Source organism: Scylla paramamosain, chromosome 44, assembly GCF_035594125.1.
Source record: "Scylla paramamosain isolate STU-SP2022 chromosome 44, ASM3559412v1, whole genome shotgun sequence".
Lineage (NCBI taxonomy): Eukaryota > Metazoa > Arthropoda > Malacostraca > Decapoda > Portunidae > Scylla > Scylla paramamosain.
In genome coordinates this window covers 5,138,646-5,160,014 of record NC_087194.1, presented here as the reverse complement: position 1 = coordinate 5,160,014, position 21,369 = coordinate 5,138,646, and the positions used below count along the sequence as shown (strand labels likewise).

Sequence of the window (21,369 nt, the reverse complement as noted above, 5' to 3'; positions counted from 1 at the left end):
GTTGTCTTTCTCCGTCTTTTTCTCTTTCTCCTATCCTCTTTCTTCCCACTGTTAGTCTGTGGTAGCAAGTAAAGAATGACAATCTTGATGGTCAAGAGAGTGTTTCAGGCTGCGGAATCACTCTTTACAAATGAATGAACTGGCAATTACTTCCCTGTAGTCATGAGCTTACACGGCACACTGATTATCATACGTAACGTGTGTAAATATGACCTGTCCCACTCACTTAAGGTGAGTGGGAGCTAAGGTCCCTCCTAAGGTCATTTGCTTCACAGAGTTGGTTAGTCTGGTTCTTATGGATGTTATTTTTCCCCCCATTGATGATGCAGAAACATTGTCAAACTGCCATTCGTCTCTGTGTGTAGTGTGTGTTCTCCGAAGACAGAGCTGATTGACCGATCGAATGAGTGACTATTGTTTGGCACTGCTACAACTAATTCCAAGCTGTAATCCAAACCAAACAAAGCAAAGCGTCATCAGTGGCTGGTTACGTCATTGCAAATGAAACTGTAGCAAGACAATGAGTGTTACACGAAGATGACCTAAAACTGGATAGCGCCTCCAGAAGTGCGGCAACTCATCTTGTGATGGGAAAGGGACACAGTGAACATGGATGTGGGTAGTGATAACGATGATGGTGACTGATTCACTGCAAGTCTTTCTACAGTAGCCATATACTGTACAAGTTTCTACAGGAGTCATCTGGACAGACAGTTGTGTGGACTCAGATCATTCACACGTCTGTGGAATTGTGAAAGAAGAAGAAGGGGGAAAAAAAAAGCATGGGCTCTGAAAGGGGGGGAATCATTGAATTGGACACTGACAGTCTCCCGTCGCCTCAGTATCCCGCCGACTCCCACGCGGCTAGGATCTTGAAGGTGAGTTGTTGCTCGCGTGTCGCGTCCCCCTCCATGCAGCACAGCACCGCCACGCAGTGCTGTTGTTGCTGCTGCTGCTGCAGCAAACACGCACACACACACACACACTACGTCTGCACTCATTCACTTACCCCACCTGACCAGAGATGGCCAGCTATGTATTTGGCTAATATATCAATACGTATTTGAATACAATTTATATCTAAATACTGAACTTTTTAATAATTTTGCCGTGTACCAAAATCCAATATTTAAAAAAAAAAAATTGAGGAATGTTTTTATTTTTTAAATACAAATTCAAAATACTACTGTAAATATATTGCATAAATCAAACTATTCACTTCACTCACCCACTTAGATGAAGCGTCTTTTCCAACAAATACAAATTGTCGCCAGTGTATCGTCACTGTGCAGTGTGAATAGTAAATCAATGAGCCACTTGCACGTGATGCACTGTGCCGTGGAGCATGTCACCTTCCTCACCAAGCGTCGGGCTCTTGATGGCGTCTGTCAGTCGTCAGCCTCGTTATCAAACTTCTCCATTTGTCTCTATCTTCACGTAATCTGTGTTCATTGCCTCCTCGCAGCGTTAGATTTCTTCCTTCCAAGCTTTCTACACAGTGTAGCTGTCTTTTAGGTCTCCCTGCTGGTCTTTCCCCTGCAGGGTGCCAGTCCACGTGCCTCCCAGCTGGCAGGATATCTCTTCCAGTCTTACCACGCCCATTCCACCTTGGTTGTTTCAATGGTTTTTACAGTTTGCTCTACTTATAGGTGTAGTTTCTAATGATCTCTCTTTTAATGACTTATTATGATTCTCACTCCTTTCATTTCAGTAGTTCTATTCAGATTGTTTTATTTTCGTCATGCTCCGTGATCCGCACACCACTACAGTACTGATTTAAGAGTAGCGGTTCATATGATTGCTTTACATTTAAGTAGAGCATATTTGCCCTTTAATAATAATTATTATCATTATCATCGTCATTTTTTCTTCATTGCCTGCCTTTTCCTCCAGTGATGATATTCACTTGAATGTTGATGACGCTATTATTTCTCTGGTGTGTAGTTCGTGCAGTGTTATGCAGGGGAATCACACAGCCTTGTCAGGATTTGTAAAATGAGCCAGCCCAGCCTTGTCATGCCCCACAGATGAGTGACTCAGGCGGCGCCCCGTGGTGGGTGGTGGTGACGGGTGCCTCGCAGGGCTTCGGGGCGGCTATCTGCACTGAGCTGGCCCCGCTGCTGCCCCCGGGCTCCCGGATATTGGGCCTGGCGCGCTCTCAGCAGGGCCTGGCCACCACGGCGGCCGCGGTCACCAAGGCCAATTCTGCTGTCACGGTGAGTTCTTGTTCTTTGTACCATGATTTCTTTTTCTTTTTTTTTATTTTATTTATTTTTTTTTTTTTTAGCTCTGGCCAAGGACTGCAAAGACAAAAAAAAAAAAAAAAAAAATCCCATTGAGGCACCTGTACCAAAGAGTAAAGCCAAAAGGGAATATCCAAAATTAGAAAAGTGTCTTGAAACCTCACTCTTCAAAAAGTTCAAATCATAGGTAAGAGAAAATAGAGAAGCTGACAAGGAGCTCCTGAGTATATCAGTATGATATTAACTATTTTCTTGTTGGCACTGTACACTGTACATTATTCTGTGTGAAGTTTATTGTGGAAATCTAAAGCTGTCGTGAAAAGGTGATGGTTTAGATAGAGACACTGGAATTAGTTCAGGAGGCACAGGTCTTCCTCTTACACGCACCACGCAAAATTTTTACAAGAGATGCCATGACAGTCAAGAGGATTAAGCAGCACCCTTCACTTACTCCTTCAGTTCAGCCCAGTAGTGATGGACCTTTCAACAGCCACAACGCAGGACTTCGAGGCGACTCTTAAGAAGTACCTCGGGGCAGACCAGTCCACTCCGCCCTCCCAGGCCATTATCTTCCACAACGCCGGTTCCCTGGGCGCCCTCAAGTACCTCGGCGAGATGGATGACCCTACCTACCTTTCCTCCTACTTCAACCTCAACATTGGGTGATTTGCGTGTTTCTGATCATACATTGTGTGTGTGTGTGTGTATTTGTGTGTGGCTGAGGGTTGATGGTGGAAGCTTCCATATTCTTCTATATTTACTCTCTTGTTCATTGCTTGTCACCCTTAAATATTAAGAGAATATCCACTCTGAGTCACACAATTGACCTCACCGTCAACTGACATTAACAAGATCAAACCAAATTCACATATTGTTAAATGTTTTGGTCTTTTATGGGGAGTTATTGCCAGATGCTACAGAAATGGGTACTTTGCCATTGGTATTTTTTCATCAGTGATGCTAAATCCTTGTTAGAGTATGACTAAAACTATGAAAATATCCCTGAGAATGAGTGGGGTGGAAAAGAGTGTCATTTATTGAACAGTAGAGAAACATAAGTAATTATACGCTAGTGAATCCTACAAGGCACGGTGGGGGCTCTATCAATGCTCGGTGTGATGGAGAGGGAGGCTATGATAGTATTTTCCGGTTGTCTGGTTGTCAGTTATTAATACACTGTCATTACCATAGCTACTGACTGAAGTCTGTTGTGTTTCTGCAGTTAGTTAGACTGAAACCTGTCCAGGCCATCCTTGTGCTTGTGTTTACATGCTTTGCGGTTTTGCCTCACCTCTTACTAGGACCCCAGTCACTCCTCACTTTCCACGGTATAAAAATGTTTAATTTTCAATATAGCATTATTACATTACAAAGTTGTAATTCAATAACGTTTATTTTCATGTATTTGAGTATCATACCTAGAACATTCAAAATATCAGTATATGCAACACAGCGCGTCCCTCCGTACAAACTTAAACTTGATTTATCTCTTCCGGTCGACGGCGTCCGTTCAAGCGGAGGCAGGAACGGAGCCCGGTCCCCACTGCAGTCGCGCGAACGTAAAACGGTGGTGACGTCATTTTTGGACAGTGTACGGAAACGGAATCCGTAAGAACGGAGTAGTGTAAACCGGGCCTAAGCCAGCCTCCTTGCAGCTCAGTGATCCTGCTCAACGCTGCCTTCATGAGACTCATCTCGACGCTGCCCGGCAAAGTGACAATCAAGGTCATCCACGTCTCCTCCCTGTGTGCCGTGGAGCCCTTCAAGAGCTGGGGCCTCTACTGCACCGGCAAGGCTGGCAGGGATATGCTCTTCAGGGTCCTGGCTGCGGAGTACCCAGATATCAGGGTGCTTAACTATGCTCCGGGGCCTCTGGATACCAACATGCAGGTGGGATGAGGGGGTGTTCTTGGTTCTTCAGTGATGCTATAGTAGGCCTACATGTGTGTGCGCATGTTTTTTTTTTTTTTTTAGTGGCCTGATTGGTAACGTGTCTTAGTCGAATCCCTGCGCGTCCTCCAGGGTTTGTATGCAAGGCTATGGTCACTCATAGCCAATTGATCCCGTCCTCGCATTAAACCTTTCAGTGCTATTTGACATATCCTTCCTGAATCACTAACCACTTTGAGACATTTCTTCTTGTTCTAGTCACCTCTAAACATTGCACTGGCTATAAATTGCAAAATCTATTCTTTTAATCCCTTTCCTTGTTGGAGACATTTATAAAGTCTTCTTACATTGTCTTTACTGTCGAGAATTATTGCATATCGTAGGGAAATGGTTAATGTCTCGGTGTCTTGCCCCATTCTGAGCATCATGGAAGCGCTGAGAAATTTATCTGATGATGAGATGAGCTGGCCATGAGAGGTCGTCGACAGGGATAGGACAGTTGATAGTCGAAAGTCCAGCATGTTACCAATCAGGCAGCAAGTAGTGAACAACACCCGACTGGATTCTGGGCTGCCTGGATTGTCCTGTCCTTACATTCTTATTATCATATTATCATTTTTTTATTCTGATCACCAAGACCTGAGTGAGTTTTGTGCCATCTAGATTGTCTCATTACTACATTCCTTTCATTTTATTGTCATTCTTTTTACTCTAAACACAAAACTTCAGTTGACTTTGGGCGTCATAGACTGTCCCATCATTATACTCCTGTCATTTTATCATCCCTTTTCACTGCACGTTGTGGCAAGCACTGAGGGTCTTACTACTCCCCAGGTCAAGGCTCGCACCCTCACCCGAGATGAAGAACTCCGCAAACTTATGTCGTCCATGAAGGAGGAGGGCAAATTGGTTCCCTGCGACGCCTCGGTCAAGAAGCTGCTGCAAATCATACAGAAGGATGAATTCAAATCTGGCGAGCACATTGATTTCTTTGAGGTCTGACGTCGCTCTTGATCTTAATCTTGACAGTATTGGTGGCATGATTTCTCCACAGATTGCCATTTATATCGACATCGCTTGTATCAAAAAGAAAAAACAAGAAAAGAAAAACGGCACCCAGCAATCAAAATTTATTCTCTATATCTGGCATATCACATTCTTGATATTGTCAAAGTTATCTCTTGCCTCCCCACACAGTCCCGGCAGCCACACAATTGATATTTTCCTTATTTTCTCTATCACTCCATTTACTGGTGAGTTTGTGGAATCTCTAGTAGAAGAGTCAACCAGTATCCTCATTCATTCATACCTTTTGCTGGCAAACTCTGGAACTCCCTTCCTGCTTCTGTATTTCCTTCTTTAAGAGGGAAGGTTTCAAGACACTTATCCTCTGATTTTAGATTATTCTTTTGTACTTTTTTTCAGGGACTGGCACCTCAGTGGGCTTTTTTTTTCGTTCTTTCGTTGCTCTTGGCCAGTATCCCTCTAACATAAAAAAGTTATCTTGCTTCGGATTAGGAATTATTGTCAGTTGAGCCAGTTTCCTCCCTCCTTTCCTGCAGTGTTTGATCTGTTCTCAGTGCTTCTAGTTTTGGCATGCTCTATCTACTCATCTTTTGCACTGTATGTGAGTGAAAGAAGACAAACATTTATTTTTTTTTACTTTTGCTCCCGGACTAGAGATTATTATCATTTGAACCAGCCTCTTCCTTCATTCTCACCTATCATGTAGTCTGGTGTCGCCTGTGCTTCTCGTTCTGGCATGTTGTATCTACACATCTCTTGTACTGTATGCGAATGAAAGAAGACGAACAGTTACCATCGTGTGTTTCTACAATCATGAGGCTGGGTAAGACTTGATAAACCCTGAAGCGAAGAACAGACTCAGTGATGATAAAAAAAAAAAATAAATAAATAAATAAATAAGTAAAGGCTTCTTGGTGGCATTCCTAGTGGTGACGTATCTGGATTTGTTGGGAAGGAAAGAATGCAGATGTGAAGATAAAACTCGATAAGATATCACGTGAGGTGGAAGGAGAGCGGTGGTGGTGGTGGTGGTGGTGAAGGGAGTGACCCTACTCAAATATCGCTTGTCTTGAGTCGCCCACATTATTATTTCTCCTTCATGTTGTTTCATATCGCCATCCGAGATTCCGTCACTTAACACCAATGATAAACTTACAGATAACTACAGTAGCAAAAAAGCTGACAGACACGGGAGATTTATGACGATTTTTGGTTTTGATAATTTTGACTCGCAGAAAATTGAGTTTGGAGCAAGTTACGATGATATTGTGAATTATATAGAGAGAACTGTAGAGATTATGTGGATGAAAGAGCTACTAATAAAATGTACATCCATGCATGCGTCTGCTAATTCTGTTCAGTTAGAAAAAAGAGAAAATACAAATATTCACACCTCTGAAAAATCACTACAGGTCATTATCTTTCATTACAGCACGTTTGTATTGCTCTTCCCACTGTGCAGCTGAGCAGAATGTTGGTTTTTGTATTGATTTTATTCTGTCAGCATTTTTTTCTTCTTCGTTGTTGTTGTTGTTGTTGTTGTTGTTATTGTTGTTCCTTCTCTTCCTCCTCCTTCTCCTTATCGTCCTCTCCCCTTCTCCTCCCTCTCTTCTAACAGGGTGGTTGATGGATGAGTTAAACAGCCAAATCAGGATATTATTACTGTTTAAGATTCACTCGTGGCCACTTGTATAATTCCTAGTAATTATGACTTCACAATCGCGTCGCCTTGTTAAGTAAACGGGGTTCTCTCTCTCTCTCTCTCTCTCTCTCTCTCTCTCTCTCTCTCTCTCTCTCTCTGAACGATAGTTATGGAACTCCCTTCCTTCCCCCCCTCCTTCCCTCCCTCCCTTCTGACCCGCCGCCTCGCTCTCCCTCTCTCGGCAACACCGCTTCTCAAGTTCTCAGGCTCGGCAATCAGTATTCCCGCGACCTTCGAGCGGAGAGGGAGTCAGAGGTAAGATGTTAAATTGTACCTTCGTTCTCCCCCCTACCGGTTTGGGGGAAGATTAGCTGTATCGAGACATCTGTGTGATTTGATTTGACTCTCTCTCTCTCTCATTGTTGACACTAAATGTTAGAAATGTGAATGAACAAGATTCTTTAGGAAACCGTAATAATGTGAGAAAAAGAGCAAAAACAAGCGTGACAACATACCTGTCAAACCAACGATAGAAACTACCCTGGCAAATGAGAGAGAGAGAGAGAGAGAGAGAGAGAGAGAGAGAGAGAGAGAGAGAGGGAGAGAGCGCAAACAAGCAACTCAGTGTGACAAAAGATGAGTAATTAACAATACAAACAGCCCTAAAAAAAAAAAAATTGTTATACAATGTGATTAGCATACGAACGAAAACAAGACAGGACAAGACTCTTCACTAGTTCAGACAATAATCAAATAAATTAATTGTAAACTAATGAAAACCAGTCCTTGCACCGTTAATGGTAGGAAAAGTGAACCCGCTGGAAAACCAGATTTGTCAACAAGTGGTTACGAGGGAGGGGAGGGACCGGGGAGGGGGAGTGTTGGGGAAAGAGGAAGAGAATTGGTAAAAAATAATATATATATATATATATATATATATATATATATATATATATATATATATATATATATATATATATATATATATATATATATATATATATAAAGGTGGAGCAAGGGAGAGAGGAAAAGGGAAGAAGAGGGAACATGAGAGATTTAAAGGAAGGAAAGTGATTAGGGAAGTAGGAGGAGGAAAGCTATTTAGTGAAAAAGAAAAAGATATAAGAAAGAGGCAGGAAGAGGTGGTGAGACGGGAAGAAATACGGTGGAAAGGAAGAGGATGAGAACTGGAATGAAGGAAACGAGGGAGGAGGAGGAGGAGGAGGAGTAGAAGGAGGAAGAGGAGGAGGGCTGGGGATATAGAAAGGGAAAGGAGAGGAGTGTTGGGAGAGTGTGGACGAAACCTGACGCCACTGAACCCTGAATATTGGAATGTCTGGGTAGTCTGGGAGCGCGGCTGTCTGCGTGGGCGGGAGAGAGAGACGGCAAGCGGCGGCAAAAGACTCTTATTTTGAAATGAGGCTCTCTAGAGTATTTTCATTGGTATTATAGGGGGGGGGGTGTTAAAGGTAAGTTATCTCTCCACACGATGCATAATCCTTGTTGAACTTTCCCTAGAGTGATGGAAATGCCCTGTATATCTTTAGTAACAATTCCACTGTTAAAAACCAGATATCATGCAACGTTTGAGAATGTGAAAAGAAACGATGGGGTAGAGGTAATCAACAAAGACTTCTAAGAGAGGTTAGGGGACGCTAGAGAGAGAGATAATAGTGAAATAGACATACGCAGAAATAATGAGAGGCAAGTAATTAAGAGAGGAGTATAAAGACTGAAGGAAAGGCAGGGAGTGGATGAAATGACGAGAAAGAGACGGGCGTGATAAGGAGTGAGGCATGGTAAGGAGGCATTGAGTTAGGATAGGATTTGGATGGGATCTGATGGCGTGACTAGTGTGGTAGGCTAGTAATTAAGTTTAGTGTTTAGTTGTTTTAAGACAAAGTAGTTATCAAACAACAAACCCTTAAGCTCCTAAATACACTTATACCTTAAACTATAGCTACTGTATGAGAGACTAGCTGCAGTAGAGGTGAAATCTACTGTTACCGCACAGTAAGAAGGAAATATGACTAAGATGAATAGATAACTGGGGAAGCAGTGTGTATTGAGGCGAGGAGGCTGTGTTAAAGTATATAGTGTATGATAGCATGGCAGTGAATAATTTGCGGTGAGGTGATGAATAGTTGGCGGGAGGTTGTGGAAGATTAGGATTAAGGAATGGAAAGACATAAGGAAAGAGTGAAAGGACACGACGTAAGTGTGTTTGAGACGGTGAGAGGATGAAGCTGTGTGTGTGTGTGTGTGTGTGAAAGGGGTTTCGTACGTGTTGGAATGTATAGATTATGAAGGGTGTGTATGTGTGCGCGCATGTGTGGGTGTATAGTTAGAGGGGTGGTGTGTATTGTAACAATGAAAAGCCGGGGCGCGTGTAACAACAATGAGGAAGGGAGATTGCACATGTTTAGTCGATAATGGTGCCCATACCCACGTCATGCACAGTCTGAAATGAACCTGTTAAAATAGCTTATAGAAACGTAAGCTACGACAGTTAAGGGACTTGGCACGATACTCTAACACAGATTTGCATATGAATGATGTGTTTCAGACAGATTTTTAAGTTTCAGTGTAAATTAGACTAAATGACTAACAATGCGGCAAACCAGCTTTGTATTTGTAGCAAAGCATTCAAATTTTATTTAGAAAATAAAAAAAAAAGTTTTCCAGTCCATTCTTGAAACGGGAGAGGGGAGAGAAAGGCAAAGTTTCAGTTTTACTAGTGAAAATGATGAGTGAAGATGCTGGTTAACTTTTTAATTAGTGAGATGAACAGAATAATGGCGAGAGCGAGTGTGAAGTCTTGTGCATTGAGGGCAAAGTCAGGATTTAGGCTGCCTATTTAAACTGCTATTTTCGTTCACATTCTCGAATCTTCTAATTACTGAGTGTTTTAATGTAATGTTTTGCGAGGACCAATCGTGCCTCTAACAGGTTAGCAAGTTTAAAAAATGAAGGAGGATTCATTCATGCAGAGACTGCCCCGTATAGGCTTGGTGTATTCTTGCAGCGTCCCTTATTTTCTTATGAATATGTGGTAAAGGGACAGACGCCACATGAACCTGTCACACTAAAAGGTGAGGACGTCGTCATCAGGAGCTGGACGGTGATGCACGGGCAGGAGGAAGCAGGAATGAATGAAACAAGACTTGAGTCGTGTAGTTAATACGAATACTTAATTAAATTACTTGTTTTTTTCATCCATGATTTTTTTTTTACGTAACTTCTTGGTAGAATTCTGTGACAAACAAATTTTCCTCATCAGTGCATAACTTATTAGATTATATTTATGTGCTGCCTTTAGGTTCTCGTAAATGTTTCTGTAGTGTAAAAGTTTAAATTAATCTTCAGTTCTCTCTTTTCTCTCCTGAAGGGGCAAGTGACTCGTGCAATCCAGTTATATATATATATATATATATATATATATATATATATATATATATATATATATATATATATATATATATATATATATATATATATATATATATATATATATATATATATATATATATATATATATATATATATATATATATATATATATATATATATATATATATATATATATATATATATATATAAACACCCTAATATTAAATTCACTTGTGACACTGAAAACAATGGTTCTATCACGTTTCTGGATGTAATAGTGACTTGCAATAACAATCAACTACAGATTGCTGTTTACCGCAAACCAACCTTCACAGGCTTGGGGATTAACTACATATCTTTTATTTCTCGATTGTTTAAGATTAATGTAATCAAAACCCTCTTATACCGCTGCTACACAATATCTTCAAGCTGGTTTGCTTTTGATCATGAAATTAACTTTAAGAACTTATTTCCCTAATAATGAATTTCCGTTAAACTTTATTAATAATACTATCTACATTTTTTTTTAGAAAGCAAATTTAGTCCGTCTTCCTTTAGCCACACAAGCGATACAAGAAAAAAAATGTCATACTGTGGCCATCTTAGTTATACTATTAGAACGAGACTCATTACCATACTGAAAGCACAATACCCAGATAACACCAAGTTTATTTTTATTTTTACTAATACGTGCATTATTGCCTCTTTTTTTATTTTTTTATTTTTTATTTTTTTTTATTTAAAGACAGTATTCCTGTTGGACTTATCTCCAACATCATTTATGAATTTACTTCGAGTTGTAAGGATCGATGTATTGGAGAAACCAAGAGGAATATAACACACAGTCAGTGAACATAAGGGTAACTCGATACGTACACAAACAGCTCGTCCTACTTTTTCAACAATAAGAACACACACGATCTTCGGAGAAGGATTTTAACATATTACATAAAGCTGACGCACATAGACATAAAAAAAAACATTAGAAGCTATTTACGTTAAGCACTTGAAACCTGAATTAAATAACGAATTGTCATCAACATAGTTATATCTGTTATAAACTTGGTTCGGAGTTTTGGGTTCCGAGGCCGCAACACAACGCTATTCCTTGTCAGTCCTCGCTACTCCTTCAGCTAGAACATAATATAAGGTTTGTTGTCTGGCACTCCTATATCCTTATTCTATTGCTGTTCTACATTGGTATCTATAAGCTGTGTTACGTTAGCACAGTTATTTACTTGTCTGTATTGTTTTTTTTTTTTTTTCATCGCTTCACTTATCCACTATTCATTTGCTGCCGTTTGTTTATTCTTTGCATTCTCATTTTGCTTTGCCTGTACCTAAGTGTTTTTTGTTTTAATTTTTTTGTTTTAGGACTTTATACTTAATGATGTTTTATTTTTTCTTCTTTTTCTGATGATGCCTTCTGTGTAACTGAAACGTTGCAACTTCAATAAATGAAGAATTCCTGGTTTGTCCCTGTTCTCTCTCTCTCTCTCTCTCTCTCTCTCTCTCTCTCTCTCTCTCTCTCTCTCTCTCTCTCTCTCTCTCTCTCTCTCTCTCTCTCTCTCTATATATATATATATATATATATATGTATATATATATATATATATATATATATATATATATATATATATATATATATATATATATATATATATATATATATATATATATATATATATATATATATATATATATATATATATATATATATATATATATATATATATATATATATATATATATATATATATATATATATATATATATATATATATATATATATATATATATATATATATATATATATATATATATATATATATATATATATATATATATATATATATATATATATATATATATATATATATATATATATATATATATATATATATATATATATATATATATATATATATATATATATATATATATATATATATATATATATATATATATATATATATATATATATATATATATATATATATATATATATATATATATATATATATATATATATATATATATATATATATATATATATATATATATATATATATATATATATATATATATATATATATATATATATATATATATATATATATATATATATATATAGATAGATAGATAGATAGATAGATAGATAGATAGATAGATAGATAGATAGGTAGGTAGGTAGATATAGATAGATAAGTAGATAGGTAGCTACTTTCGTACGTCAGTAGACAGAAAAGCTTCTTAATGCTTTTGATGACGATTGCAATACGTCCGTGTGATATTCATCAGGCATGATGCAACACAGGCACATGATATCAAGGGCAAATCTTGGGACCACAGTGAGGATAATTATGAAGGATGACTATGAAACACTTCAACGCCGCACCTCCACTGGATTTAAAAGGCTCTAGTTAAAGCTACACGGGTTTTTTAAGGCTGTTTTATTATTTCTACATTGTTAGAATGAGAAACAGTCTTGAGAACGCGGATAATTGTCTGTTTGGCCTTGGAAAATAGTTCTGGTGAGAGAGCAGAGTTTCTGAATACGAGCTTTTGTATGACAGTGGCACGTGTGTATGCGTGGAAAGAAAGGATAAACTGAACTGTCTCTTCGACGGGCTGTGAGAGATGCATCGGTTGGCTTGAAATGCGGAGTGTGTGAATGCGGATGCAAAAGTGGATTTCTCAGGGTTTTATTTTTATATGGATATTGTTTTGTGTTCTTTTTACTGTGGATATTTTCTTTTGCGTTCTAAATGTAGATAGTTTTATGCGGATATTGTTTTTTTTTTTTTTTTGTGGATCGTTTTGTGTATGTTTTTGATGCAGTTATTTTTTTTTTCGATGCGGAAGCGACTTTTTTTTTAATCTTATAAGTTATGCAGTTTGAATATACGTTTTCCATCAATATTTACTTAACAAATCAAATATTTCCTTTTAAGACTAATTGTTCTAATTCTAATTCTAATTCTAATTCTAATTGTTCTCTCTCTCTCTCTCTCTCTCTCTCTCTCTCTCTCTCTCTCTCTCTCTCTCTCTCTCTCTCTCTCTCTCTCTCTCTCTCTCGTGAAATCGTTTTGTTTTTTTGTTTTTATGTAAGAGGTAAGGGATTTTTTTTTTTTTTACGTATGAGGTAAAAGGTCTGATGCTGCTGGATCTTCACGCGCATTGCCCTGAACTAGCCCAGCCTTGTCATGTTCCACAGATGAGTGACTCAGGCGGCGCCCCGTGGTGGGTGGTGGTGACGGGTGCCTCGCAGGGCTTCGGGGCGGCGATCTGCACCGAGCTGGCCCCGCTGCTGCCCCCGGGCTCCCGGATGTTGGGCCTGGCGCGATCCCAGCAGGGCCTGGCCACCACGGCGGCCGCGGTCACCAAGGCTAATCCCGCTATCACGGTGAGTGTGGCTTGTGAAGTGAGTCAAGGGGCACTGTTCATGTCATGCCCCTTGGAAGCAACGTAGAAACATGCAATAAGGAGTAATCGGTGTAATGGTAGACTTGAATCTTTACAATCAAGTGAGTCAAGTGTCACTGTTCATGCTTTGCAAGTAAGGAGAAATTCGTCTAAGGGTGGTCATAAAATATTTATAATGAAGTGAGTTACGTGTTATTGTTTATGTAGCCATTTGTAAGCGTCGTAGGACAATATTTTAAAAACCTTCTGCCCGCACCTCCATTGCTTTCAAAAGGCTCTACTTGAAGTTACACAGGATAGAATGGAAATAGGTAGGTGTGTTTCAAACAGGGCCTGTCACGTGTATTCTTGATGGCGTCGTGCACCAGCATTTATTTTCTTGTATTCATATGTGCTTATGATTCAGTTGGCCTCGGTCAACACTCCGCTAAGTTGACTACAACCACTGCATCGCTCGTTTATGTGAATGTTCAAAGAGCGGAAGAGATATTATAGCTCGACCTAATTAATTAACATAAGTAAATAATGCCGCAGACAAGTAAGTGTAAATAAAGAACATCACATTGCTTTTGGAAAGAAAAGACGTGCGTACGAGTGGAAAAAAAAAATAGAAAGAAAGAAGGAAAACCAATATTAACCACGGACGTACAGTCTTGTACAACACGAGACACTCAGCTGACTCACTCAGTTCAGGCAAGAAGGTGGTTATGACGAGTGAGTGGCTCGCTGCTTGCTATGGATTGCTTTGGTTTTGTCCCTGTATCGTCATCGTCTCTTAGTCAATTACTTCTCGCGTTGTATTCGCCTGGCCACTTGTCCTACTTTCCTCAGTTCTGGTAATATGTTGGACTTGTTCAGACTAAGACAGTGCCGAGCCTGTGGTGATGTATAACGGGAATCTTGTTCGTGTTTCACGTCATCTGAAAAGCCTTGTTATTATTATTATTATTTCTTTTCTTTTTTTTTATTGTTCCTGATATAACTCAAGTGTTGACTACTGATTTGGGACGTACTAATTGTGATATGGAATTTGTGAATGCCACTGTTCCAAATTCACGTTTTATTCCATCAGTCATTTTTGTAGGAAATTATAATTTACCTCCAGATATAACTGTGTAAAATTACGAAAGTAAATTATTAGTAAAGTATTAGTAAGTATTAGTAAGGAGGTGAAATTCATAATTTTGAAGTACGGTTAAGGAGGAAGGCTACTGAAGCCGAGCCAGTTTCGTCGGGTGTCAGCTGAACTGTCTCGTGGTCTCGTGACTCAGTGACTCCCACCGCGAGAGGGTCTGCGTCTCCCTGCTCCCAAAGACTAAACATTCTTAAGCTCTGTTTATCAAGAGACCTAATGTATATTTTGTACATGATGTTCGCGTTCAATATGGTGAACAAACCCAAACTCAGCCGTGCCCGCGTCACATCCGTTGGAGGGCCAGTCAACCAGTCTGCTCCACCGATAGGCCATTTCTCCAGTGTCCAGCCGGCGTACAGTGGAGTGCTTCTCGGCAGTGTGGTGATCAGTTCATCTATGCAGTCCTGGTTTATGGAGGGTTTTGGGTTAGTTACAACTGAAGAATAGCCTTAGTTTGTAAAAATATATCTGGCTTCACTGCCGAACTCTTGTGAATGACTTGTGTGGCCTTGGGTGTCCTGTGGTGGGCGATTCTCTCACTCGTGTGAGCAATCTTGTGGGAATTGATGTAAGGCAAGCAACAAACTAATGGGAGTGGCAAGAAGCTGGTGTCTTGGATGAGATAAACAAAACACTTGATCTAATGGCACTCCTAAAAAGAGTTAGGCAACAGTTTAGGATAATTCCAAAACCAAACATACTAATGTGATCTGCAATAATACTGCATGCATGATGTGGATATGCCTCTGGCCGACTCTTGTGCCCAGTAAACTCGGGGCGTTCCTCATAGTTGAGAGGAGCTGGTGTAGCGAGGTGATAAGGTTTGTTTTTGAAGTAGGATTAAGTGTTGTGGAAAACCACAAATTTGGCCTTACATTTGAGAAGATAGTGACAAGCATACACCCATCATTGTGTTTCGTGGCATCACATCCCTCAGTAAATACATAACAAACTTGGCATGTGATGGGAATACAAGTAAACTCAAGTAAATGCTGATGAAACCTCAAGATCTTATTAGAATTATTCTTGAATAAATGTACAAACTCTTTGTTTGCAGAAATCAGAGTGAAAAGTTTAAAAGTATACTACAAGTAACTAACAGTGGGGAAGGAGATTGCTGAATATTAATTAAGCACTACTCCATTGTTGCCATTCACTTCAACCCTGTAGTGATGGGTCTTGCAGCAGCCAAAGCCATGAATTATGAAACAGAAATCAGAGAAAAGTTTAAAAGTATACTGCATGTAATTATTAATAGGGAAGGATATAGAAATATTAAATACTACTCTCTTCATTGTTGCTTTTCAGTTCAGCCCTGTAGTGATGGATCTTGCAACAGCCAAAGCCATGGACTATGAGGCAACCCTGAAGGACCACCTTGGGACAGGCCAGTCCACCCCGCCAGGCCAGGCCCTCCTCTTCCATAATGCTGGTTCCCTGGGCACCGTCAAGTACCTCAGGGAAATGGACGATGCAACACGCCTCTCCACCTACTTTGACCTCAATATTAGGTGAGTGTATTTTGAAGAGTTCCCATAAGGTTATAGTCACTACAATTATCAGACATTATATAAAGGTACAGTAACAATAACATAATATAAAGGTACAAAACCATAATGACATGAAGATATATGACCAGAATAACATAATATAAAGTACAAAACCACATTACCATCATGTAAGGGTACATTGGTGTCATATAAAGGTACAGTAACCACAATGATTTTACATAGGTATTATCTGACAATGAACAGTGGACTGAGGTATAGATTAAAGCCACATTCAGACTCTCTCACAAGCCAGCCTCCTTGCAGCTCAGTGATCCTGCTCAACGCTGCCTTCATGAGACTCATCTCGACACTGTCTGGCAAAGTGATAGTCAAGGTCATCAATGTCTCTTCCCTGTGTGCCTTGGAGCCCTTCAAGAGCTGGGGCCTTTACTGCACTGGCAAGGCTGGCAGGGATATGCTCTTCAAGGTCTTGGCTGTGGAAGATCCAGGTGTCAGGGTGCTCAACTATGCTCCGGGGCCTCTGGACACTGGCATGCAGGTGGGAGGTGGAGCTGTTCTTCAGGCTTTCTCATAGGCACTTTTTATATAAATTTTTTTTCACCTCTATTGTGTCCACCTCCTTTATGCAAGAGTAAACCAGTATTCACAGTTGTCCATACCCTTCACTGGTAAACTCTGGAATTCCCTGCCAGTTTTTGTATTTCCTCCTTCCTACAACTTGAATTCTTCCAAGAGGGAGGTCTCAAGACACTTCTCTAGATTTAGTTAATCTTTTGGCTCTCCTTCTTTGGGGACTGGGACCTTAGTGGGCCTTTTTTTTTATATGAATTTTCTTGCCTTTAACCAGTGTTCCTCTTACATAAAAGAAAACAAAAAGCACCTACAGTATTTTTTCCAGATTTTACTTTCATCCACATCAGACCATTCTGTTGCTGCTGTGATAGGCAGTCACTGTTCTTATCCTAAATCTATTAACAATGGTGTTCCTCAGGGTTCTTTTGAGTCACTGACTCTCTTCCTATTGTTCACTAATGATCTAAACCAAACTTCTTGTCCTATCCACTCCTATGCTGATGATACCACCCTGCACTTTTCCACATCTTTTTTGTCAATGTCCAATTCTTCAGGGAGTAAACAGTTCATGCAGGGAAGCCACAGAATGCCTGAATTCAGATCACTCTCAAATTTCTGATTGGGACAGAGCAAACTTGGTATTGTTCAATGCCTCAAAAACTCAATTCTTCCATCTATCAACTCGATACAACCTTCCAGACAACTATTCCTCCTTTTTCAGTGACACTTAACTGTCCCCGTCTTCTACATTGAACATCCTTGGTCTGTCCTTTACTTATAATCCAAACTGGAAACTTCACACATGTCGTCTCTAGCTAAAACAGCTTCCATGAAGTTATGCCATCTGAGTTGTCTCTGCCAGTTTTTCTCATCCCCCAGCTGCTAACTCTGTATAGGGGCCTTATCCATCCATGTATAGTATGCTTCACATGTAAGAGGGGTTCCACTCATACTGTTCTTTTAGACCAGGTGGAATCAAAAGCATTTCATCTTATCAACTCCTCTCCTCTGACTGACTGTCTTCAACTTCTTTCTCATCACTGAATGTTGCATCTCTTGCTATGTTTTACCGCTGTTTTCATGCTAACTGCTCTTCTGATCTCCCTAACTGCATACCTCACTTCCTCTCATGGCCTTGCTACACAAGACTCTTCTCTCACACCTTATCTGTGCATCTCTCTAATGCAAGAATTAACCATTATTCCCTGCCATTCATCCCTTTCTCTGATAAACTCTGGAACTCCCTGCCTGCTCCAATATTTCCACCTTCCTATGACTTGAACTCTTTCAAGATGGAGGTTTCAAGATACTTATCCAGTATTTTCAACTAGTGCTTTTGACTCTGTATGAGGACCAGCACTTCAGTGGGCCGTTTTTTTTTTGGTGCAATTTTTGTTGCCCTTGGCCAGTGCCCCTCCTACATAAAAAAATAAATAAATAAAATGAAAACTCTAAGAGACCTTCCATTGCAATACACTCTGCTGTACTTCTGGCCTCACCACCAAGGTGTCTCTTTTCCATTGGTCTTCTCCACACCTGACCTACATCCACTTGGCCTTTCAAACACACACCTGTCCATCAATTCATGTTTGTTTCTTTGGGCATCAACACTTCACCTTTTGTTGTCCTTTGAACATCCTCATAATCTTGCATTGCATTGATATTGAGGATAGTTATTAAAGCTCTTTACCTGAAATTTTTTTGAATGTCTAAAGTAACTTGTGTTTGAGTCATCTCCCCCGGTGTTTGGACAGCTGTGACAATTTCTATGGAAAAATTATTTTCTCTCCTCTAGTTTTGGGTAAACCTTTTGGCTTTTTTTTTTTTGAGATTGGCACTTCAGTAGGCCTTTGTTTTATTTATATATTTTGTTGGCCTTGGCCTGTGCCCCTCTTAAAAAAAAGAAAAAATGGTATTGGCCAATGTCTCTTAATCATTAACTGCCCAGATTAACTTGAATGTGGCAAAAGAAAATGTGTTTTTCCCTTTCTGTGGAGACATTTCAATAATTTGTTTTTTGTTGAGACATTTCAATAATTTGTTTTTTGTTGAGACATTTCAATAATTTGTTTTTTATTAAAACTGAAATTGGATGAATTTGTTCAGTTGGGCAAGAAAAGGAATGTCTCAAGGCTATAGTGGTGTGGTAGCTCCAAGTGAAATGTTAAAAAGTGTAGCTTGAATTATTTATTTTGAATGAATTACAATTTTTTCTTATAAAACTAAACATTTGTTTCCAAATTAAGTGGAAATACATATTCATGCATTATGAAAATTAGTACAAAATGAATATTTAAACAAAAATTTAATTACTTTACAAACTAAGTTCATTAATTTCTGTTCAGCTATGTATTACATTATAGTGATCAATTCTGCAATGTAAAATGAATGTTTACCTTCTGAAAAAAAAAAAAAAAACATCCATTCTTACATGATATTAAATTAGACAGTGTGGAAATCGGCAAAGCAGTTGTGATTGTTGAGGCAAAGCTTCACTTTGCTCTTCATGCAGTATGTTTGTTTTTCCAGTGCAGCCAAGTTTCTTGCACTATGTTCCCGGCTCCTCTATCTTGGCCAAGTGACCAGCATTGTCAGGCCTGATTGGTGCTTCAGGCCGGGCTTGTGCTAGCATTTTACTTTACTTGCCCTTGGACTGGCTTCTGCAGAAGTTGGCTTTCCTCTTTTGAGGCCACCAGAGGCTTACCATATTTCATTACTGCAATTGCTACTCTTACATTAAATGTGCTAACTGGGAAATCTCTGATTTTGGGATATGCAAATTATTTGCATCTCTTCTGCACAGCATCCAGCTGTTTACTGTCAACATGTCTACCATGTGGAATATATATATATATATATATATATATATATATATATATATATATATATATATATATATATATATATATATATATATATATATATATATATATATATATATATATATATATATATATATATATATATATATATATATATATATATATATATATATATATATATATTCCACATGGTAGACATGTTGACAGTAAACAGCTGGATGCTGTGCAGAAGAGATGCAAATAATTTGCATATCCCAAAATCAGAGATTTCCCAGTTAGCACATTTAATGTAAGAGTAGCAATTGCAGTAATGAAATATGGTAAGCCTCTGTTGTTAAACGACCTGCAACAGAGGACATGATTTTAAAAGCACGTAAGAAAAAGATTAGTGACTGTAGAGGGTTGGGAGCGCAGTTGTATACTCCAGAAGGATTACTTTGAAGGGGAAATATGGTGGTTTGTGGCTTGGGTTTGAAATTCATCTTTTAGGACACCAGTCCTGGAACTTTAATGACACACCGACAGTCACTAATCTTTTTCTTACGTGCTTTTAAAATCATGTCCTCTGTTGCAGGTCGTTTAACAATGAGCGCTGAACAGCGAACAAACTTGAAGTTTTTGGTGCAGTTGGGGAAAACGCCGTCAGAAGCACTGGGTATGCTGCAAAAAGTGTACGGGGATGAGACAATGTCACGCTCACGTGTTTTTGAGTGGTGCAAGAGGTTCAAAGAGGGCCGGGAGGACGTGGAAGATGACCCCAGGAGTGGAAGACCCTCAACGAGCAGGAATGAGGCCAATGTTGAGCGTGTCAAGCAGATGGTGCGTGACGATCGTCGGTTGACTGTTCGAAAGATCGCAGATGAGCTTGGCATGAACCACAACAGCGTGTGGAAGATTATCACTGAAGATCTGGGCATGCGGAAAGTCTGTGCGAAGATGGTGCCGAGACTCCTGAACGATGACCAGAAGGGACGACGCATGCAGGTGTGTCAGGACATCCTCGAGCGTCTGGAAACTGAACCAGACTTGCTCAGGAGAGTCATCACCGGCGATGAGTCCTGGGTATTTGAGTACGACCCGGAGACCAAACGCCAGAGCCTTCAATGGAAGAGTCCGGCGTCGCCACGGCCGAAGAAAGCAAGGCAGTCCAGGTCCAGCTTCAAGGTCATGTTGATCGCTTTCTTCGATGTGAGGGGCATCGTCCACTGCGAGTTCTTGCCACAGGGCCAGACAGTCAACCAACATGTGTACAAAGAAGTACTGCGGCGTCTGCTTCGTGCAGTGCGCGAGAAGAGGCGGGAGTTGTGGCAGGGCAACTCGTGGCTGCTTCACCACGACAATGCGCCTGCTCACAATGCCCTGAGCATCAGAGAGTTCTTGGCCAAGAAGAACATCGCCGTGCTGGAGCAACCGCCCTACTCACCTGACCTCGCTCCGTGCGACTTCTTCCTCTTCCCCAAGCTCAAGGAGGTCATGAAGGGGACCCGTTTTGATGATGCGGACGACATCAAAAAGGCCGTGACGACGGAGCTGAGGAGCATCCCGCAAGAATCCTTCCAGCAGTGCATGCAAGCCTGGCAGAGAAGGATGGACAAGTGCATGCGGTGCCAGGGGGATTACTTCGAAGGAGATAACCTATAGTTTGTAGCCTGGATGTGAAATAAAACTTGTGTGGCACCAGTCCTGGAACTTTAATGACACACCTCGTATA

The 21,369-nt window shown here is 39.9% G+C and overlaps 2 protein-coding genes across 3 annotated transcripts in view; both read left to right on the top strand.

The window, feature by feature from the left end:
• Window positions 1–722: 722 nt before the first annotated feature.
• On the top strand, window positions 723–6,496 carry LOC135094194 (sepiapterin reductase-like). The gene is made up of 5 exons (XM_063994049.1): window positions 723–878; window positions 2,028–2,216; window positions 2,703–2,905; window positions 3,899–4,133; window positions 4,968–6,496. The coding sequence occupies exons 1-5, from the start codon at window positions 783–785 to the stop codon at window positions 5,133–5,135; spliced, it is 891 nt and encodes a 296-aa protein (XP_063850119.1). The 5' UTR covers window positions 723–782; the 3' UTR covers window positions 5,136–6,496.
• Window positions 6,497–7,054: 558 nt separating this feature from the next.
• The window catches only part of LOC135094059 (sepiapterin reductase-like), a 31,491-nt gene continuing 17,176 nt past the window's right edge, over window positions 7,055–21,369 (top strand). The window contains exons 1-4 of one of the 2 annotated variants that reach the window (XM_063993804.1): window positions 7,055–7,116; window positions 13,409–13,597; window positions 16,061–16,263; window positions 16,567–16,801. In XM_063993804.1, coding sequence (XP_063849874.1) covers window positions 13,409–13,597; window positions 16,061–16,263; window positions 16,567–16,801 — 627 coding nt within the window. In that variant the 5' untranslated portion in view covers window positions 7,055–7,116. Of the gene's footprint in view, window positions 7,117–13,390; window positions 13,598–16,060; window positions 16,264–16,566; window positions 16,802–21,369 lie in introns of both variants that reach the window. The other variant, XM_063993805.1, reaches the window with a different exon arrangement.